Raw genomic sequence first — 24,339 nt, 5'->3', positions numbered from 1 at the left:
ACTCTTCTGATACCAGGCGCAGGTCCGTTTACAACGACATTCCCAGCTGCAACTGCTCTGGAAGCTGTCGACCCAGCAATGGTGCTTCTTGACAGAGAGGATGTGCCTGGATGAACAAAGGGGTCACTCCTTGTTATAGTTGCAGAGCTTGCAGCAGAAGACCTGAGACTGTTTCTAGAACCAGACTTGAGGGTGGCAGATGAGAGGTATGTCTGTTCACAGGATTTGGTTGTCTGTGATTCTGTGACCTTGGTACATTTATGCTAACAGTTTTTCTAATTTCAGGACCTCCATTCGGACTGGACTCGATGCAGTAGTCATTCTAAAAGCCTCACCTTGGAAACCTGAGTCTTGGTCGATTTGATATGGCACTTTGCTTGGTCCCCATTCATTTCTGTTCAGTCTAGCAGTACAGAACCATCAACAAAATCGACACTTACATTGAGATCATGTCCCACATACTTGGCTCGTTTAAGAAAACTGAGGAATGCCTTGTTTTCATCATGAGTCTTGGCATGCTTCACAAGAGGATCATCAGACAAATAAACGTGTGCAAAAGTGCACAATACAATTTTACCATGAAGAGCCTTTACCTGAATGGTGCCCGTTATTACGGCGATGAAACAAGGACGTCTAACACTCTGTCATCAACACACACAGGTATCTCTCTGTTACTACAAGTACATGAAATAACGACTTGTGTGTAAGTGTGTGTGAAAGTCCTAGTTGCGCAAGTGTCATAGCGACTGATTTACGACTACCATTGTCTGAAGTACATTTGATCCCAAAGGTAAATTACCCTGTAGTCATGTCTCCATAACTTAATTGTCATTACGTTTTAGGCGCTAATCCCCGATCTTCATCCTCACCAACATTTCATTGCATATTGACTGACAGCCAACCTTGGCTACTGTATCACTTCCCGTTAATTACTGTTATTTAAAGTAAGACATTTATTGCCTTAATTGTTCATCCCCCAGAAGTACCATGTCCAGAGCAACGTCATTGTCTTTCCATTGTTGTTCATTACTGCATATGTGCTACCATTACTAGGGGGTTTGTCAAGCTTGGTATTCCGAGTGCTGGTGTAGGGACGACCTCGAGGATGATGTGCCGCTCGTAGGAAACGCCCTGAGGTGAGCTGGAGCTCCGCTCACCTCATGTATGCCTGAGCTGGAAGGTCCGCTCATCGCTGTGTTTGTGTTGTCAGAGTAGGTATTCCGCTCATTGTGCAATTGTTGTTTATTGTTTACATGTTGTGCATAAAGCGTTCCGGGACAGTGATGTCGATTTTCTCCTTTATTCAGCAGCTATTTATAGCAGTGGTGTGTGGTATCATAGGTCCCGTCATTGTGGCGCTCATCATCATATATATATATATATATATATATATATATATATATATATATATATATATAGGTAACTCTTTCTTTGATACATGTGATACTATAATTATTGGCTATGAAGTCATTTTTTTATGATAATTATAAAATGGCAGTATGGAAAACGTTTATTGCTGCAGCATGGTAAACATGCTATCCAGGAGGAATTCTCACGGTAATTCATCTGATACTGAAACGTCAACTTATTGTGGTTTGTAAAGCATATATCGTTGTGATAAATATTGTAGAAGTGAATGATAACCATTACAGAAATGAATTACGTATTTTTGTTGGGCAGTGATAGCTGGAGCACAGAATAAAATGGTGGTACATTCGCCGTGTTGCCGTAACTTTCAACCACACGATACATCCCTCATATATTCCATGGACAAAAATGACCCAACTCCCACCCCTGGCCCCACCAGCACCTACTCTGGCCTTAGGCATTATGATGACACAAATGTCTACGATGGAATACAACGCAATACAAGTGAAGACGGTGACGAGCCGGTCTACGGTTTTATGACCATTAGTGGAGGGCCTTCTCATGTTAACTGTATCAGTGGAGATTGTCCATATGTTAACACCTCGAGACAACACACAAGCTAGTGATTAAAAGTCTTGTCGTGTATACCATATATACCATTAGTGAGAGAGTGAGTATTGTTTTACGCCGCTTTTAGCAAGATTCCAGCAATGTCAGAACAAATCTCTACTAAAAGTCTGAAATGTTCTCGAAAAGGGAGGCGTATCCCGCCCCACCTTTTGCACCTGTCACAAACACATGCAAAGGAAAGTCAATTGCCCTATTAAAACACAGGGAACGTGAAGGTTAAACTATGGAATCCTTGTTGTCTCTGACATTCTCTACAATGGATATTTTAATAATATTTACTGTCACCACGATAAATACTTTACCTGTATTTGATTTTGTTGTATATTATTAATTAATATCTGTACATTGAACTAACTTAGTCACACAAAGAGGTTTTGAATGTATATAGTTTCAAGAGGGTCGAAAATAGCTTGTTTGATGAAATTTTTGGGCTCTTAATTATCCATGGTTTAGAAGGTAGGGCAACTCGGACCCCGCGTCTCGGGGTCTAACCGACCAGCGGCGTTCGTGGAGTCAACTGTATTCATGCTGTTGAGGGAAACTAACTACATAATTGACACAGTTACACGTCTATGTGGTGAACGATTTGTAGCCAGATTTGGAATTCGTTATTTACGAACAAAAGACTGCTAAATTGATATCAGGTGCCAGCATACAGACGTGGCGTACAAGCGCAAATGGACGTGTGGACAGTTAACTAAAATTACTTTCCTGAATTCACATTTACATTGATATGTAACTACATAGCCAACATTGTCCTGGTATGATAGCGCTGTGATGTGTGGTACTGTTCATACGACCACGCAATCTGTTTCGAACTTTCCCTATGTATAGTGTCATACTTTTCCTGTAAATGTCACAATGTGTTTTATGGCAATATTGCATTTAATATTGCAAATTCAGCAACACTTGTCAGAAAGTCATTCTACTTATTTGTATATTTGGACATGATACCATCGCAGTAAAACAAATTAAAAAAATCCAGTCACATATGTACAGAAATCTTGAAAATTAAACCTAGCAATATTAAGGATTACTTACAATGGACAAAACTGTCTTGTCGCCACAATAATGTATGTAACATTTGCGACATTCCAACCATGTAAATATTTTAATCAGCACATAGCAATCGCCTGTGTTTAATACAATCGTCAGAGTTACATGTAGCTTTGATTAGGAAGAGATCTGATGTTGGTGAAGATCAAATGTTCTGATTCAGGGGCTGGAGACTACTTCTTTTACTGCCCCCGGACAATTTTCAACAAACAAATGCCGCCGATAAAATAATACTGGGCAAATGCATGTTTATGTGGATATTTTCCAGTCCGCTATTCAGACGTGACCTCAATAACATAACACATGACATTTATATGAGGAAACTTGTACATACTGTGTTCAAAGCAGGCTCCGATAAGAACACAGGAAAGGTACATGTATATATGAATATTTTCCGTACTCTAGTCAAGACCGCAACAGATAATATAACACATGACAACCACAGGTAAATGTCAATATTTTCTGTACTGTTAAGAACGTGCCCCGGTAATTAAATACAGATCTCCCCCTTTCCCAGATCTGAAGGAAAACATTTGGGATAAGGCTTATGCTATTTAGCTATATTCATCATGAATTATCATGAATTGTACTTAAGTATTTTCACATACTCGAAAGTGACATGCAGAGTGATCGTAAAGGAGGTGAATATATGATCACCACTGGGTGGCCTTTTGCCGACGTTGCACAACATTAACCACAATGGGTGTTCTTCGTGGTAGAAAAGGTCTTCAGCAACCCATGCTTGCCGTAAAAGGCGACTCTGCTTGTCGGGTGGTCAGGCTCGCTGACTTGGTTGATGCATGACATCGTATCCCAATGGCGTGGATTGATACACATGATGTCAATCACTGGATTGTCTGGCCAAGACTCGTTTATTTAAAGACCCCCGTCATATAGCTGTAATATTGCTGTATGCGGCGTTAAACAATGTACAAACAAACAAGCAAACAAACAAACAAACACAATTTAATGTATGCAAGGCGATCACAGGTACTGTTAGTGCCATGAAACGCACGAAGTTTACGCTTTGTGACATTTCGCATCCCACCAGTTATGTCCTTTGTTTTTGAATTGTTCGTGTTTGATCTGCAGTTCTATGAATAACAGGTCTTGAAACTGATTATACGATTCTCTGACACAGGTATCCATATGTACATGCAATAACGGCAACCAATGACTTTGTTTTACGAGAAATATTGAAATAATTGTGAGTAAGTGTGTGTATACGTGTGTATTTGATTCCGCGCCCGTGCGTGTGCCTGTGCGTGTAAGTCCGTGTTGCGCAAGTAGCGCAGAGAGACCTACATTAGAATCTATATGACACTCTGAGAGGAGTCAAAATATAACCTTATGATATTGAAAATTATAGAATAACAGTATGCAAAACGTATTTTGCTGCAGCATGGTAAAGAAGCTATCCAGGACGAATATGCACACAAGCTTGTGCTTTAGACTCTTGTATCTCTATAGTCACTTTGAGATCAGCCAGTCTTCTTTATAAAGGCGAATATGTACATAGAAAGTATAACAAATAAACCTAATTGTGTTATTTATTTCCCTTAACTTTGAAAATATGTTTCATTTTCCATATTATACACATTCCAGTAAATCTTTATTCCATCAGGTTCCCCGGCCGCGTCATACCAAAAGACGTTAAGTTAAAAGATGGTACTGGTTGTTACCCTAGCTGGCGCTTGGCATCAGGGGGCTTAAACAAGAACTGGTCGGCTCGGAGTCAGTATAAAGTGTCTGAGTTTGGTATTTAATTAAACTGGGGCATTTCACCTCACCACCTTATTCCATGACGTTTTGCAAGTATTTGTTAATCACCTGATCTATCAGCATGCTTGATAAAAATATTTAGTTTATCTTCTTTATTATGAATTATTAACACTCTAAGCTTTGAACATATGTGGTTTTGTGTTTTTAAATTGCTTTCGAAAGACAATTTTCATATTCCAGTGTATCATCTTTGTTCATCATCCATTATTTTGTGTTGATCTTTCAATTACATGTCGTAACGTTAGATAGGTCTCAAATGTGTCATTGCTTTCACACGAAACAGATATGTCTCGATGATGAAATGTGTATTGTTTTATGTCATCAATTTTATATGATTTAAAACGAGTTTTAAGCGCCATCAGCTGATATAAACAAAGACATAAAAACAATCCTAACAAATCTCTACTAAAAGTCTACTTTGGTGCGATTCCGACTACATCATAGGCATGGGTTTTTGAATCACTTTCAAGTAGTGAGGATACCAGGTGTTCTCAAAAAGGGAGGCGTATCCCGCCGTCTATCAGAACACGGGGACTTAAAGTAACAAGTCAAAATAGGGAATTGCATCGGACATCACTTTTGTCTCCGACATTCTATGAAAGGTATATATAAGTATTTCTACTGTCACCACGACAAATATTTTATCCGTTTATAAATGGTCGTATTTGTGTTTTGTATATTATTTAATCTATACATTGAACGAACGTTGGTTGTCAAACAAAGAAGTTTTAAATGTGCATCGTTTGGAAGAGGGTCATCAACAGAATGTTTAAAGGACATTGATTAAGTGTTTGAAGGTAAGGCCACTCGGACCCATAATCTCGGGGTCTTACTGACAATATGAACGATTTTACACCGGGGTCTCGTGGTCTTAGCTGTACTCATACTGATGAGGGAAACTAAGTATAAAATTCACACAGTTGCGTCTGAATGATTTGTGACCAGATTTAGAGTTCGTTATTTACGAAATAAAGGCTGCTAAATTGAACCCAGGTGCCAACATGCAGACGTGGTGTACAAGCGCCATAACAACAACATGTGTGGATAAATAACTATGACATAAAGCAATACTTTTCCTGAAGTCACGTTTACATTAATATGTAAATACACAGCAAACATTTTCCTGGTATGATAACACCTTGATGAGTGATACTATTCATGCGATCATGCTATCTGTTACGAACTTTCTCTTTGTGGCGTGACGCTATAAACCTGTCGTATAAAATGACATTTTGAATCAATGAATTTAACATAATAATTTGAAATGGCGTAAATGTTTTAAGCAGCACATATCAATCGCCAATGGTTAATTCTTTTGTCAGATATTGGTTCGATAAGGTAGAGATCAAATGCTCTGATTCAGAGGCTACCGACGGCTGGTTTCACTGCCCCAGGACAATTGCCCACAGACAAATGCCGCCGATAATATAACACTGGTCATATTCATGTTTATAAAGATTTGTGTCAGTACTCTATTCAGACGTGCTCCCAGTAGCATAATACGGGACGATTATATATATACAAGGAAACTTGTCCAAACTCTGTTCAGAACAACCGCTGATAATATAATACAGGAAAACTACATGTGTGTATGACTATTTTCCGTAGTCCAGTCAGAACCGCATGTAAATGTAAATATTTTCTGTACTCTGTTCTGCACCTTCACCAAGCCCTAAGGAAATCATAAGATATAGTAGTGACATGCATTGTGATCGTGAAGGAGCTGTGCCGACGTTTCAAATAAATATCCACAATATCCTTTTGCTGACACTTTGTTTTGGGTGACACACTTTTTTATTTGTGTGTATGTTTTCAACACTATACTGAAGTAATAAGTTATAAAATAATATAGATATTCTTAGAAACACTTATACTGGCCACCAAATATGAAATCATGCGACCCTGTCTCTTGTAGTACATACACTACTATTATAAAGTTCTTCGGGAAGAGAGTAGAAGCATTGTTAAGCAGTTACATATGTCAGTGCAACAAATGTGAAGTTGTCTCGATTTCACACTACACTCTTTTAGTAGTTGTTTATAGAATATCAGAGTCAATTCTCCATATACCGTTACCCCCCTCTACCACCCCCTCCAGTCGATCGTTCAGCTATGAACCTGCTAATATCCACAATGTTGTACAAAATAACCCTTCTAGAGTCGGAACATAAAACAAATGCATAAAGAAGTTCTCTTCTGCAACAAGAGAGACAGTCTAGCCCTTGAGTATGCTCGCAACATACAGTTAAGTCACATTAAACACACATGTATGAAGTCAACTTCCCTGTTCGTGGGCTATCAATAGGTCTAAGCTACCTTGTGAGGTTTGTACATATTGTCACTGTGTTGGTTATGACATTTCGTTAATTGTGTTTGTTCAGTTTATCATTTTGTCTTTGTGATATGTGTAAGACTATGGTGTTAGATGTTCCAGTATACCCAGGTTTAAGATGTCCCAGGAGAGTGATTACGTGCTAACAGGTTGGAAGTGATCAGAAGTGAAGCTGTTTACATTGTCTGTGATTCAAGGTGCGGGACTTTCCGAAAGGGGACTTGCTACATACAGAATAGGAACACAACCGTTTAACGACATGTAATGCCTGTATTGAGTCGACCTGTTGTAGCCACGGACATACAGAAAAGATGTAGTGTACTTCTGATGACTGACATTTAACAACTATGCATACTGAAAGAGTGTTTCTGGCTTGTGTGTATTTCTTATTGGCTGCACACGATGAGTAAATAGGCAGATAGACTTACCATTGGTTTGTGTAGTTTAGTACGTGTACCAAGATTGTTCGTGTTGGCAACTGTAATTTCGTCAGAGTTCAATATGTTAAAAGTGTCTCTCCCGGACGTGTTTGCTTACTAATCTTTGAGTGAAATCGAGAAATTGCGACAATTTGATCTTGGTACTTGTAATGTGTTGTGACTAAAAGTACATACATGCAAAAACACAACAGCTTAAATGTTCAACTCCCCTGATGTCACTGAATGTAACAGCGCACTTGCACTTACACTTTCTAGTGTTGCTACACGATTTGTCAAGGAAACATATGGTGGTTTCAAACAGCACAAAGTTACATGTATTTCAAAACATATGATATGGAAATTCGCGTCAATAATTTTATTATACATGCTATTTCTGATACATTTGAGACCATTACTACAATATTAATTCAATATCCTGTATCAGACTTAGACGGTGATATATCAGTCATGACATCACTTCTGTAAAATGTCATGGGATTCGTTTGTATAATTTTATTGTCAGCAAAATACATAAATACACTTAATTTCTTGTGACAAATGTAATGTGATGATGAACGACTCCGCAGTTTCTTATTCAAACATCATGATTTCCTCAGTATTGTCTCATTTTCGACACACAGTATTACATTGACAATTGTCATAACTACATTGATGCACCTGTCACTTCCAGATCAATGTTGATTGCAGCATGTTTGTTTCAATGTGGTATTTAACTGAAACTGACGTAAAAATCTTTCGATTATATTTAGCGAAGTATATTTGACAGTGAACGAGTTATAATATATTCAAAGGTGACACCAGAACTGGGACGAGATGTATAGAGGGGTTGTCGAGGAGCTTTACAGTACAGCTTCAGTGTTCTGCCGGTGAACGGATACATGTCGAGCAAGAGGTGTATGGGGATGGAGACGCCGCGACATGTCGTCTGAAATCAGCTGAGTCGTGCAGTAAGGTCCACACCAGCACCCGAAATGGCCTGATCGCCAACTGTAATGGGAAACAGTCATGCCGTGAAACCATACACGCAACACCCCAAGCAAACTGTAACTTTACAGATGCTGCTGCTGAAGTAAACTACGGCTGTATCAAAGGTGACACTTCGTTTAGTTCTTGCTTGACGCAATCAACATGCGTTGTTTTCAGTAATATCACTTTCTGATTCAATTAAACCCACATGCATGATTTTAGATATAAACCCAATAGTCATAAATACATATGCGAATGTTCTGTACGTTCAAGAACCATGTTATTTTCCTTTTTCTATCAAAGGTTGATCTGGTCACAGCAGGTGTTTGCCGTTCATGGACAGTCGATATGGTCGTACATGACCTCATTCTTTGCAAGTCTTGTTATTGTCTGCACATCGCACAATACATTCATTGAAGCATGTATTTTCCTCCATGGTGGTTCCTGGAGTAGAACACACTAACACCCATGCAAATCGCAATGATAGGATGGTTACAAAGTGTTGTTCTGTCTAACCAACTGTCATCCTACTCTACATCTTGGCACGTTGCTCGTGTTATCGTGCACTGGTTTGCCCGATCAAGATTCCATTATTTGCAGGATGTTGTAAAGCTGGAACATTCTTTAGCTTTTCCCGATTATCGGATACACTGCATTCATGCGCACACCATGCTTTGGCATAATGCACAAAAATATTATTGTCAACATTTTTTACAAATATATGTGTTAAATTAAGGTTTGATTAAAATCAGAAAAAAATACTACTTGGCTCTATAAGTCTGATGCGACGGAGTGTAAGTGAAATTAAAGTAAGATTAATCATAGTGCGTAAACGTATAACGACATATAAGGGTGATGACGTGCATTGTTGTTTTTGCAACCTCTAGCCTGAAGTCTTATGATATGTCATATTATAATAGGGGCAAACAGGTGATCCAGTCGCATCCTAAGAACCTATCATCATTAGAATTGGTCTTCAGAAATTAAGCGGTGACTAACAGGATCAAGTGGCCAGGCTTACTGATTAGTGACTTGGTTGATTTTAGGCCATCGTATCTCAATTGCATTGGCCGATGCTCACGATGTAAATCATTGGATTGTCTGTCCCAGACTATTTGCAGTTCGCCGTCATGTAGATGTAATATTGCTGATCGTGGGTGCGGCGTTAAACAACAAACAAACAAACATCTGATAAGTTGTTAATTTTGCTGCGAGACACTGCAGGAATAATGTAAGACTAACAGGGTATGCTAGCTTGTTAATGTCATTGCAACATGGTATGTTAGCCTGTTGATGTCATTGCAACATGGTATGTTAGCTTGTTGATGTCATTGCAAGACTTACTGATGAGCCTTATGATGGACTAGCTCCATGGTCTCGTGGATGGAGTGTCTGCGTGGAGATCGGAACATGACAACATGTAACTGACATACAGAACACGCACACGTATTGCAATTCAGGAAACGGAACAAACAAGTGTATATTTTCTGTAGAGAATTAACACTTGTGTTATCAAGGAATCACGGTTCAACGTATCATGCACCATGCGATAACTGTTACTGGTTATGCATGTCTGGATTGTATCGGATCGAAAACGTCGTCCGTGATTTCACATCTCGAGGTGAGCGTGTAGTTCCTTGAGGCCACCACAACGATTTCACAAATGATTGAGGCAAAATTTAATTGCATTTACAACATCTATCGTGTTAGGCTTTTAGGATATGAAAATAAAGTCACATTGGACAATATCGAACGTATCGTGATCAGCGACATATTTAATTGTGGCTTTATGCATCTGTTGTGTCGATTATTTCGCATCATCACAATTCTAGTTCCTTCCATAGTAACATGTACGTATGAAACAAATATGGTAACAGGCATCATTTTACAGATAATTACATAGATTATTATTATTATTATTAATTAGTAGTAGTAGTAGTAGTAGTAGTAGTAGTAGTAGTAGTAGATAGTAGTATCAGTAGTATTAGTATTAGTATTATTTTTAGTAGTAGTAGTAGTAGTAGTAGTAGTAGTAGAAGTAGTAGTAGTAGTACCGGTAGTAGTACCGGTAGTAGTACCGGTATATAGACATCCTCATAAATGTGTTTAGTCTTGCGAACGAAATATTGTTCGTTACAATATCCATTAATACATCTTGACATGTCAATGTTACACGTGTATGAGTACCATATTTCTTTACCTAATAAGTGTTTAATTGCACCGACTTCTGTTTGTGATTGATGACATAACAAAACAACAAGCGCGTACGAATACTGGACTGCTTTCATAACATCTTTCACCACCATTGCCATCAATTATAGTATATGTTTTGTAATTAACACCCAATGGATACTGCAAACTGATTAAACTTCCTGACTGGGGCCTGACTAGACGCTCATGCCAACTGACTAGAACTACATGCCAACTGTCTCATGCATCATGACCTGAGTGTGACCCTGGTAATAATGCTATTACATTTCCAGTGATTCATGAGTGTTTCAGCTTCTGCCTTGATCAACCGGGCGCCAAAACGAAATCAAGAATACATGGGAGCAATTTGCTTTATTTGACCTGTTATGATACAATATGTCACTATTTTGAATACTAACATGTAAGTTGTTCTACTTGTTATATGCGTTGTGTTTCAGGTAGTATGAACATGTGTAGTTCAGTCAGCACAACAGTAAACGGGTTTGTGTACCTCCATTCCCCGGGATTCCCAGACAGTGTCGGTGTGAACGGTAGCTGTGTTAAGAGGATCACAGGGCAGGATATACGAGTAACATTGGTAGAAGAGAGGACAACGACAGGGAGTCTTAACATCTCAGGTGACGGGAGACAGATGTGGACAAGCGTGAACGTAGACCAAAACAACAGGGTGTTGCCGGGAACAGCTGCTGAAATAGTAATAGTCTACGATAACCATGATCAGAAAGGGTCAAATGTATGGATACGTGTTTCTGGTATGTATGAGAGTATACATCACATTTACCTTTGACGTGTCTCCTTATTTGATAACAATCAATTTATCAATAAATTAACAAATAGAATCTGCCGGTCTTGATTTGAATTGTGCCTCGCTTTCCGAGAAAATTATTTCAATCAAGTCAAGTGCGATCAATTTAATGATTAAATTCCTTTCATGAACCAATATATCCTGACAATAAAATATACATAGTTTCTGATTTGTTCACTGAATAATATTGAAAAATACAATTGTGACAGCCTCTCTAGAACTGCTAGTTCCTTCAAAGGAAAAGTACAGTGTAGCCATAATGAAAAGAAACCATCTTTTAACAATTTTCCGTAATACACTAATAAAATATGATGACTTTACTGGAATGCAGTAGGTTTCAACTTGTATTATACTGTATTCACAGTTATTTGCATGGTAACAAGTTCCTCAGTAAATAAATGACATGACCTACGACTCTATGGTCAGCTAGTTTCCCGTGTCCAGAAGTTGCATCACTTATTTAAGATCGACATGGAACTCGAACCTAGAGACTGCCACAGAAATTATTGTTCACAGCTTCAGGTCAAATGAACATAGCTAGGCGACAAACATTGGATGCATCAACCACCCCATCACCCACGTCAACACTGCAGCCATCACGTTCACAAAGTACAACCAGTCCGAGAAATTTGGACACACTGACCACTGCAGCAACAACATGTACACCTTTGACTTCTATGGGTGAGTGTCACCTGATGACGATGTTTCATGACCCTGGTCAACGGTGATCAGTTGGATTACCATTATATTTGTGTGGTTATGAGTATGAACATTTGTGATGACACGCATCTGAGAGGACTTGTGTGGTCGATGGCAACAGTGTTATTACCTTAAGTTTTCTTGTCTGTATCTAATTACTAGAACATGTAATAGCTTATATTGACTGTCCTGTAGAATACGTTTAAACATCATTACATCACTACTCCAGAAGGTGTGATCAGAGGTCCTGACTGAATGAAATGACTTGTCCCTTGTTTAATTAGTGACGAGAACTAGACTTCTATCCCTATATATTGTTCCTATTCTGTTAAGACTGAGTGAGTGAGTGAGTTTGGTTTAACGCCGCTTTTAACATTATTCCAGTTATATCGCGGCGTGTCAGCTTAATGTGGGAGGAAAGCCCGAAGTGATGCAGGTCTCAGAGGTTTATCACTGCGGTGAAACCAACGAGCACGGGTATGGTGCTGACAAACCTAGAAACATAATCGGGGCGAACCGGGATTCGAACCCACAATCATAGGTTTCTGGCGTGCCCAAGGGACGCAACTCTGCACAGCGAATCGCGGCGCTTTAGACGACTGGGCCACCCGTGCCCCCTATTCTGTTTAGAGGCAGAGAAATAGTTTTATTTTCTCTGTGTGTGTTTGTTTGCAGCACTATTATTGCAGCTATACGATGGCGGGTTGTAAATAATCGAAACTGGACCAGACAATCCAGTGATTGTTATTTGTGAGCAACGATCCACGCCATCAGGGTACGTAGATACACAATCAACCAAGTCACCGGGCCTGACCACCCCGATCCATTTGATCGCCTCTTAACACCAGCGACGGTTTCTGGGAACCTCGTGTATTCTTTTCCGGAATCCCCACGACGGCCATGCATCCTAACCACAGAGGAAATCACTCATTGTGTTTCATTTACCATACAGATTCACTAACTACGTCAATAGCCACAACGCTACGGATATCCAACGGCATCACTAAACTGTCTGAAAGAACTACCTATACTACTGCTCAGGGATCAACAGACACAATGGCATCCCTTACCTCTACAGCCATGTCATCAACACACACAGGTATCTATATGTACATGTAATAACGACAACCAATGACATTGTTATACAAAATATTGAAATAATTTCGTGAAAGAGTGTGTATGCACGTGTGTGTGTATACACACGCGCGCTCGTGTGTTTGTAAGCCCAAGTTGTGCATTAAAGGCACAGACAAAAGCAGAAATCTTCACGTTAAAGGCTTCATGTGTCTCGTTTCAGACAATGGAAGTATTGTTTTACCCTTTGCAGTGGTGTGTGGTATCATGGGTCTCATCATCGTAGCGCTCATCATATATATGTAAGTACATCAAACTGTTTGATTTTGTACGTGTGATATTATGGCACTTGGCTATGAAGTCAAAATGCAACCTTGTTAACATTATACAATGATCATATGCAAAACGTCTATTGCTACAGCATGGTAAACAGGCTATCCAGGAACTCGCACGGTAATTCATCTAATACTGAAACGTCAGTTCATTATGGTGTGCAGAGCATCCCTAATGGACCCCAGGGAGAAGATGACCTTACTCCCACCAGTGGCACCACCAACACATATTCTTGCCTCAGCCATGATGTTGAAAGAAATATCTACAATGTAATACAATGTAATGCAAGTGAAGACGGTGACGAGCATAGCTACGGTCACATAAACAGTAGTGAAGGACCTTCGTACGTCAACTCGGTCAGTGGAGATGATCCATACATTAACGCCTAGAGACAACACACAAGCTAGTGTTTCAGATTGTTGCAGCATATAGTACCATTATTCGCAGGTATAAGATCAGTCAGTGCGTATTTGCACTTATCAAGTATAACATGTCAAGTTCATGTTGTAAATTATGTCTCTTTATCATGTTCCATATATACTCAAAGCAATTGAAAACGCACTTCAGTGTTCAGAAGGTGCGTATTTTATTACAGTGAAAGAAAACCAAATGAAACCAACCAAAATAACAAACACCCATCACATGAAATGTTAGCAATAAAGTCCGTAAGAAACACCTCCGTCGATGACGTCACAGAGGCTCAGAACGTAGCCGGGACCACCAGGGATCAATAACAGGTATGTCCACCATATCCACTGACGTAAGCCTGAAGTCGCCGAGGCATGGACTGACAACGTTGTTGAATGTTCGCCAGTGATGTTGTAGGGGTGAGTGAGTATGGTTTTACGCCGCTGTTAGCAATATTCCAGCAATATCATGACGGGGGACACCAGAAAAGGGCTTCACACATTGTACCCATGTTGGGAATAGAAACCGGGTCTTCGGCGTGACGAACGAACGCTTTAACCACCAGGCCACCCGACCGCCCCTGATGTTGTAGGGACTGTGTCAACTCTGCTACTGTCTGAGGCGGTTGGTGTCAAAGCTCGTCCCACAAGTGTTCAATTGGATTCATGTCAGGTGACAAGGCAGGATGTTGTTCCTGGTCAGAAAGTCTCCCGTGAACCTTGTGGACGTGCATTGTCATGCTGGAAGACACGCTGGTGTAGGGCGCCATGTTGAGCCAGTAATTGCAATAGTGCTGGGCGAAGGGTATTATTCACATAATCTCGAACATTGAGGTTGCCTTGGATAACCACTGACTGTGGGAACGAAAATTGATGGTACTTCCCATACCATTGTACCGCCTCCTCCAAAGCGAGACCTTTCCAAAACACAGCGGCGTTGACGGGTCCCAAAAGTACCAAAAGGGAGAAAAGGTTGAAACGATGCAGCAGTCGAGTGCATGGATGGACGTAAACACGTCTGGCGACGATCACTTGAGTTGCCCCTTCTTGCAGCATTCCGATCGCTTGGTTCCTGCTGGCTTGATCGAGTCTTGGCATATTGAACAAGTGACGGATGACCATATCGTGGGTGCTTTTAAAGAACCTGGGATCTAGCTTTTCACGTGCAGCATGTGTCCAGCAACAGTGATTGTGTTTCGGTGCAGAGTGCACAGTTGCGTTTTTCTCTTTCTGATTCATTGCTCCAAGGTGGTTCGAACCCGAATTGTCACAAGGGGACACATATCTCTCAGAGAACCATCATGATGTTCGAAAAGGTTTTGGGCAATTGCTCTTTTCACAAGTACGCTCATCAAAAGCTATTGTGTTTTCAATGGCTTTGTGGTAAATCCTCGTTCCACCGTATTTTTCAAAGTTTCGTTTATCACCTGATCAATCAGCTTGCTTGATAATTATATTTAGTTTACCTGCTTTGTTTATTAAAAAAAATTAAGCTAAGCTTTGAACATATCTGGTTATGCTTTTTCACATTTCTTTGAAATAAAATAGTCGTCTGTATATTCAGTGTGAGACTAACCGGTGTTTGTACAAAGGCGAACGTATACATATAAACTTTATTTTGGTAATTATTTCTCTAAAGTTTGAAATTGTGTTCCATATTTGTTCCATATCATACACATACCAGTAAATCTTTATTCCATAACATTTCACAATATTTCATTTACCAACTGATCAATCAGCATGTTTGATAAATATATTTAGTTTATTTGCTTTGTTAGTAATTATTATTACTCTAAGCTTTGTACATATGTGGTTATGCGTTTTTACATTCCTTCCGAAATAAAATATTCATATTCCAATAATTATCTTTGTACATCATCCGATATTTTTTGGTTATTGATTCAACTACATGTTATGACGTTAGACACTTCTTAGATAAATCTGTTAACGCAAATGTTACATTACTTTCACATGGAACAGATATGTCTGGGTCATGAAATGTTTATTAACCTCTGCCATCTAATTTGATATCAGAACAAATTTGACATCAGATATGTGTCGCTGGCAGGTATCTGCATCGAAAGGCTATCAAAGACATGGAAATAATTAATAAACATTTCATTATATATAAAAGTCATAATAATAATAATAATAATAATAATAATAACAAATCTGCAGTGTATGATTCCGACTATATCATTAGTGTGCATGAATCTCTATCAAGTGGTGATGATACTAGGTGTTTGTGAAAATATAGGGAATTGTAACAGACATGAATTTTGTCAATGATATTTTAGTAATATAGGATAGTAAAAATCGGAGTGTTTGCGTTTTGGACATTTTAAAATCTGTACATTTAACGAACATAGACGTTTAGAAAATCATGAAAATAATGTTAAAAAGACATTGTTTAAATGCTTGGGATCTTAGCCATGGTTTAGAAGGTATGGCCACTCGGACCCCGCGTCTCGGGGTCTAACTGACCATGTCAAAGATTAAACACCGGGTGTTCGTGGTCTTAACTGTATCCATGCTGATGGGGAAAACTAACTACATAATTCACGAGTTGCGTCAATCTTGTTAATGATTACAGATATGTAACTTGTTATTTACGAAATATAGTCTTCTAAATTAATACCAGGTGGCGATATAGCACAATATGAAAACAATATTCTTCCTGAAGTCACGTTCACACTGACATGTAAATAGATAGCCCACATTTTCCGGGCATGATAGGCTAAGCACTGTGACGAGTGGTACTATTCATACGATCAGTCAATCTATTGTGCATTTTCCCTTTGGGTAGAGTCATGCTTTTCCTGTAAATGTCACAATGTGTTCAATGGCAATATTGCATTGGATATTGTAAATTCAGCAACACTTATCAGAAAGTCTGCATTGTCTTGTTCCACTTGTTTTGCATACATGGACATGATAGCACGGCAGTAAAACAAATTTGAAAGACACGGGACCCATGAAGATCCGGGGTAGAATAGGTCTTCAGCAACCCATGCTTGTCTAAAAAGCGACTCTGCTTGTCGTAAGAGGCGACTAACGGGATCGGGTGATCGGGTGATCGGGTGCTCGCTAATTGGTTGATAGATATCATGGTTGATGCATAGTTTCAACCAGACAATGGAGCTCGTCCAGTTCAGACTGTTTCTCAGTAACTATGACTTGTTGTTGGGCAGCAGCAGCAGTCCAACTTCTCCATCAACTCACTCACAAATGCATCCTTCTCTGCCAAACGGGTATGAAAGGCAATGGTAAGCGTGACACGGTAAACCTGAAGCCTTGAATAATATAACAGTTTGGATAATTGCACTGAATATTTAAAAATTGCGTGGGTATTTCAAGCAGCACATATGAATTGCCTATGTCAAATTCATTTGTCCGAGTTTGCTTCCGTTGGGTAGAGATCGAATGTTCGAATGCAATGTATATGTTCATATTTTCTGTACTCTATTTAGAAATACCCCTGATAATATAACACTAGGCAACTACATGTATATGATTACATACATGTATATGATTAACTTCCGCACTCTATTCCTCTTCCTCCGATAACATTGTGTTCATAGAACGCACTAGTTTGAAATATCACAATAGGGATCTAACAGGCATGTTAGTATCACAGGCAATGTCATAAATAAATCATGATCTTGGTTGATTATCGCCGGATTTAGTCTTTATCACAGACGGCCTCAGTGGTCTTGTGGTAGAGCGGAAGATCCCGGGTTCGATCCCCAGCCGCGTCATACCAAGAGACTTTGAAAGATGGTGCTTCTGTCTGGGGCTTAGCGTTTTTCTACCATGAATTTGGAAATTACTAGATTCCGATTTGTCAATCAGAGGCTATTAAATGACAATAAACCCATTCTTACTGAAATAGCTGATTTGACGGCTGCATCACCGCGGAAGCTAATATTTATAGAACAGTACTTTTTAGTCATTGTGGTATGGCATGTTTAAATAATTAAATCTACAATTACAGGTAACAAAAGTTGCGGTCACTACAATATTCAAAGGATGTCCGGCAATATATTTCGTGCAGAAAACACGATAGAAATCTACAAAGAGAATGTATTTTAAGTTTAAGAGACAACAGAGAGCTTGGAATTTGGCGTATTAGGCTGTAAACAAACTGCTTGGGTATATGCAGTGCCATATTTTGTTTTACAGGCAGTTGTCGGTTATTCCGTATTTCAGAACGACAACCCACTCAAAACACTCGACTCAACCCATGACGCTTCACTCAATATATTTGCTAACACCAAAGTGTCCGTGTTGTATATAGTCATGGTAGAATGGAGATAAACGTTCGGTTCCAAATTCAGTTAAGTGCAGGTAAATCTACAGATAACCTAGCTCTACATTGAAACAGTACGTTTGTTTCCTATATATAAAAAAACTACCTTCACACGTACATTTTGTGCTTAAGTACTCTTGTGACTCCTCGGGAGGGGATTTCTATTCCTGTGGAGACAATATTTATCACATCAATCTCCTCCCATGCTCCAAGCACAAAGTATACACATAATTGGATAAATATTCTCATTTCATTAGTTCAAATCTTTTATTGTAACAATCAAGGTTAGACACCGTTTCTGCTGGAAAAAAAGCATGTTCCGTGTTGACACTTTGAAACTGTAGTAGTAGTAGTAGTAGTAGTGGTGGTAGTAGTAGTAGTAGTAGTAGTAGTAGTAGTAGTAGTAGTAGTAGTAGTAGTAGTAGTAGTAGTAGTACACCCGTAGGGATTATTAAATACCCAACATGGAGGCGACTAACGGAAGAGGGTGGTATTCTCATTTCATTAGTTCAAATCTTTTATTGTAACAATCAAGGTTAAACACCGTTATCTGCTGGCAAAAAGCATGTTCCGTGTTGATACTTTGAAACTGTAGTAGTAGAAGTAGTAGTAGTGGGAGTAGTAGTAGAAGTAGTAGTAGTAGTAGTAATAGTAGTAGTTGTAGTAGTAGTAGTAGTAGTAATAGTAGTAGTTGTAGTAGTAGTAGTAGTAGTAATAGTAGTAGTAGTAGTCGTAGTAGTAGTAGTAGTAGTAGTAGTACACCCGTAGGGATTATCAAATACCCAACAGGGAGGCGACTAACGGAAGAGGGTGGTCAGGCTTGGTGACTTGGTTCATTGCATGTCACGGTATCGCAGTTGCGTGGATCGATGCTCTAGATGTCAATCATTGGATTGCCTGCTCCAGACAACGTTATCTAACTACCGCTGTCCTATACAAAGTAGCTGGAACATTGCGGAGTGCGGCGGTACACAACAAACAAGCAACACGATCAAATAAAAACGGCAATGTGACACCTAAACACAATCTACAACTTACTTCATACATAAACCAGCTATGAACAGGCTACACGTCTATATAAGCTAAATGCGGGAGGAAAGACATATTAGCGTAACCGGCGAGCACCTGTTTGATGCTGACAGTCCATCAATTTTCCTAATCGGGACGAGCCATGTTGAGCAGTCTGATCTCAGTACTAAGGTGAACAACTCTTCACAGCCTATGGCGGACCTAACAACATGCGACAAAGGCCCTCAGCAATTTATCAGCGCAAGTGATCCCGTGTAACTGTCTTCCTATCTATGGACGAGAAAACCTGAAGCCACAACCCAGTTCAACACAATAACACAATTTATCCTCCCACAAAGACTCTACTTTATTGCTTGAATAACACTTCTCTTCCCTTTGTGTTGACCGAGGGGCTTTCTACCCCGTTTGTAATGAGATGTGTTGTGTTTAGTCTATACGCGTATTGAATAGACGCAGAATGTTCATCTATTCAATGACATTTGCTGTTAGAAACGGCCAAGACGCTGTCAGTAGTTCGTGCAAATGTTATGATTTATGAGGGCAGCCTTTATGTATAAAAGAAATATAATATAATAACGCATATACGTATGTGACTATATGTGGTGTCAGTGTGACATACGATTGGTGTTATATATAGCGCGACACAGCACTATCGTATACAGTGGATTTGGTGGTTGGATATTATGGAAGTTGTCAATCTGTTTTAATGTTGGAATATACCAGGATACCATCAAAATGAGTGAAAAACAACCACTATCAAAGGTAGGAGAAGCATTTAGGACATAAACTGCAGCGCAAAAGAAGGTAAACCCTATTAATGGTGGCTGAACATGAAACAAACAAGAAATTGCAATTCGACGGCAGCGAATTTGATACGAGCGTCATAGCTGGGTTTTGGACTAAGTCTTAATGGTTGTAGTGTTTCGGCGACTGTTTCAGCTGCGGAACGTTTAAATAACATGTTTTGGTTAAATTCAATTTTCAAGATTATGTGTTACTATCTTTTGCCAGTCAGATTATATACATGGGTGTGCGATATGGTGCGCTTGGATGTGGTTGAGTGTTACTAAACTCTGTCCAACTCTTGTATTCCCGTCCTTTAAAATTGTCTTGTTCTCGTTCGTGATCTTATTGACGTACGTTATCCCCGATTATTAATATATTATATCACTTTATCTGCTGCACGATTGCTACATACCATACAAAATGTCGCATGTTGAAGTTGGGACACTGCACAACGTATAATCTGTTATGAGGGATTTATATCTATCATAGATCTCCGACTACGTGATGGCAGGTATATCAACTACCCTTATAGAACAAAACCTTGTTAAATTGAACAAAAACTACAGCGAATTTTCCGCAAAGAAAACCGTGGTTCAGATGTAAACATATTGCCAACAAGGACATTGTTGGGACCATTCAATACATTGTCTTAGAGGTCTAGGTATATCGAGCTGACCCGGTTTATATCGTATATGTTTGGAAGGTAAACAGGATGTATATTTATCCAAGTTATAACCATTTTGACTTTCCTTTAATATATGTCTGAAGCTAGGTACACGTTTTATTAATATTTTTATTTTGCTATTAATTTTATTCCATATATCACAAGGGCGGTGGAGCAGGGTTTTGGTTAAAGCGTTCGCTTGTGACACCGAAGGCCGGGGTCGATTCTCCGCCTTGGTACACTGTTTTAAACAGTTTCCAGGTGGCTAGAATATTGGTAAAAGCTGCGTAAATCATTACTCACTAACAAATAGAGACAGTGTCTAATGTGGCACCTCGACCTTCCTCGGTCGATTATAATCCTCTCTAAACCTTACCAACAAATGACGCCAGCTGTTACCATTCAAGCAGCATGTAACATTCTGTGAATTAATACTTCAGTCAAAGTATGGATTTAAAAGCTATATTGAATTTGATTACATCTACCAATCTGACTATTACAATCCGCTATGCATAGTACTAGAAATGATCACAATAAAAGTGTTTTGACATTGATGGAACATTTAAGGGGGGTAGTACTCAGACAACTGGCCGTCGAAGCAAGAGTGAATGAACTCATTCTACTTATAATGGGCATCATGCCGTTCAGTATAAACCTTTAAACTGCAAAGTTCTGAAAAATGCCAAAAGGGTACATTTTGAGTATTAACCTTTTCTCTGTTCCATGTATATTTACAATATTTAGTAGATTATGCTTTATCTTTGTAAGAGAAGGTGAGGTCGGGTAGCCTAGTGGTTGAAACAGTCGCTTGTCAAGCTGAAGGCTCGCGTTCAATGCCCACATTGCGTTCGATGTGATTGCCGTTTCCGCTGTCCCCGTCGTGATATTCTTGGAATAAATGGGGCTTAAGTCCCAACTCAGTCACGCATATCGTAGGAGGAAAAATGTTTTTTAAACTTTTTGTCTGTCGTTCCAGAAACAGCTCAAGCTGAGGAGTGGTAAAGTTGTTCCGCCACTTTTCCCCGAGGAGGTACCGCCACACACGAATAAGCGTCCAGTAAGATATTCCTCCCTCGATAACTTCCCTGACGCCATATCACCAACACGATCTCTCGGCAATGCCCGAACTTGGACATCCAAGAGCGGAACACAATCGGAGAGAGACTTCCTTCTCCTCCGGAAGATGATTGAAATGGGAGAATTCCAACGACCCAATGAGAAACTTCCTTTCAAAAACCGACGACTCAAGGCCCAGGAGAAGAGAATAGACACTCCCCCAACCCCGAAGCCATGTCAAAGACAACCAGTACGATCGAAATCTACTTCCAGGAGAGTGCCGGACCGATTCAACTTAGGACAAATAAAACGGATCTCCATTGCTGACTTTCGACGCACGAAAATGCCCGGATTTCTGAGTTTCGTTTGTCAACGGAAACACGCACCGGTGGATCTACTGGAGAAAACACGATCGATTCACTGTGACCTGTTTGGTCCGGGTCTGTGTCCAGATTGCCAGAAGTTGGAGAACAGGTATGACTTTACCCAGGCCCAAGATGACCTGTTTCCTTATCTGAAGGTCACCTCCCGATCCTTGGTGGCGGCTCCTAAACTGAAGAACCAACCAACGCCGATCTATCTTCAGGGTAAATGGCATCTTTCCGCGAAGAAGGAAGCTGGGACTAAAGCCCTGGGGAGTGTGTACACTCAGCTGGATCTGTATCACAGGATGGTCAGGGACAAGGAGGGGAACAAGAGATGGGATCTTATGACGTATGGCTAGCTAATGTTAAGCCCTACCGATATGTACTCAAGGGCCAAACAACAATGATCATCAGGATTTATTTCCTTCTAAAATTACATTAATGTTGATGGACTTCTTCGCGTTTGAGAATGTGTGACTTTTAACCTCGGGTGATGAAATATCAACGTATTGCCTCACCAGAACTGCACAGAACATGCCATAGTATATGCTTTGAAACAGAGGTATACAAGTGTCAATTTACATTTCTTATTGAAAGTAATTGTTCGTTTATTACGCATGATGTTTTTTATCATTATGTGAATATTATCAATGTGTACAACATAGTACCTGCCGATGAATGTTGTTATCTCCGGCATGTTTGTTTGTTTGTTGCTTCAGGCCGCAATATTCCAGCTTCATGAAGGCCGTCCGTAAAAAAATTATTCGGGACCAGATAATCTAGTGATTGCTATCATTAGCATCGATGCGCGCATTTGAGATATGACATGCAATCAACCAAGTCATCGATCCTGAACACCCAATCCCTTAGTCGCCTCTTACCACAAGCATAGTCGCCTTTTACGGCAAGCATGGGTTGCCGAAGAACAGTTCTAACCCGGATCTTTACGGGGTAGACAGCTTGTAGTCATTGACACGCAATAAGCCAGGTGAGACATTTCGACTGAAAGTCTGCTTGTGCGGCAAGCATGGGCAACAAGAGACCTGTCCTGGTTCGGAATTCCCAAGAGGTCGTCTAGTGCGCTGCTACTGATCAATCACGATCGATTAATTGCAAGATTAATCAACATAAATGGTTCAAATGTATGCCTCTGAAATTGATGACATCAGTGATGACATCAGGTGAAGGCTTTGTAATGAATTGGTCGATGAAGCACCAGTAAAAGTAAATCATTCTCCTGTTACGGAGCTGGCTATTGGAGCGGGTTTATTTACATGCTGTGCGTGGGTGTAATTATAAGTGTTATGTGTGTTTAAGACATATCTCTGTAGAGCCGCATCATTAATGTTTTCTATCATATTTCACATATCACAGCAACAACTATATATTGTTACCGCCTGTTATGTGCAAATAGTTTGTCGCACCATTTGTATCTGCAAGTCTTTCTTCCTACTGATCAAATATACATATGGACAGTACTTCTCATTTACTTTTTGTGAAATACCATAATTGATATTATAATTATATCAAGAAAAACTCAGAAGCCCAACCAATGCTTGTGGAAAGAGGCAACTAACGGGACTTGCTTGATTGCATGTCATCGTATCCCAATTGCGTAGATCAATGCTCATGGTGTCAATCACTGGCTTATCTGGTCCATAATCGATTATTTACAGACCACCGTCATATATGTGGAATATTGCAAAGTGCGGCGTTAAATAACAAACAAACAAACAACCCGAGGCCTTGTTCCTGCATCAACTACCTCATATGTCAAGTGGTTATTTGTAAACGAATTCTTTTCAGTTACGCATGAATGAATAAATTACAATTTTTTCTTTTGTGTTTCCATTAACCTTGACACAATAGGCCACGCCGACTAGCGGGCTACTGTTTCCTGACTGGAGGATAATAGAGTGGGCGGGACATGGTTGTATTGTTATGACGAACTGCGTCACTTATTTCGTATCGTTGTGTACAGTTTTTTATGATTAAATAGCCAGTCTGTGAAGTTATTTTTGTTGACC

At 39.7% G+C, this 24,339-nt stretch overlaps 2 protein-coding genes across 2 annotated transcripts in view; both read left to right on the top strand.

Annotated features, from left to right (window-relative positions):
- The first annotated feature begins 11,189 nt into the window (after positions 1 to 11,189).
- Positions 11,190 to 24,339, top strand: part of LOC124110311 — a 34,831-nt gene continuing 21,681 nt past the window's right edge. The window contains exon 1 of the mRNA XM_048384625.1: positions 11,190 to 11,537. Within this exon, the coding sequence (XP_048240582.1) occupies positions 11,207 to 11,537 (331 nt within the window). The 5' untranslated portion in view covers positions 11,190 to 11,206. The remainder of the gene's footprint in view (positions 11,538 to 24,339) is intronic.
- On the top strand, positions 20,076 to 23,057 carry LOC124110312. The gene is made up of 2 exons (XM_048384627.1): positions 20,076 to 20,203; positions 21,868 to 23,057. The coding sequence occupies exons 1-2, from the start codon at positions 20,177 to 20,179 to the stop codon at positions 22,669 to 22,671; spliced, it is 831 nt and encodes a 276-aa protein (XP_048240584.1). The 5' UTR covers positions 20,076 to 20,176; the 3' UTR covers positions 22,672 to 23,057.

Source organism: Haliotis rufescens, unplaced genomic scaffold, assembly GCF_023055435.1.
Source record: "Haliotis rufescens isolate VD_foot unplaced genomic scaffold, xgHalRufe1.0.p SCAF_5, whole genome shotgun sequence".
Taxonomy (NCBI): Eukaryota; Metazoa; Mollusca; class Gastropoda; order Lepetellida; family Haliotidae; genus Haliotis; species Haliotis rufescens.
This window is presented reverse-complemented; position numbering and strand designations above follow the sequence as displayed.

Excerpts from the sequence above, each read along its gene's own strand:
- LOC124110312 (XM_048384627.1), top strand. The coding sequence starts at position 20,177 with ATGAGTGAAAAACAACCACTATCAAAG. Across the intron at positions 20,204-21,867 it reads AAAAACAACCACTATCAAAG|AAACAGCTCAAGCTGAGGAG; the intron begins GTAGGAGAAGCA and ends CTGTCGTTCCAG.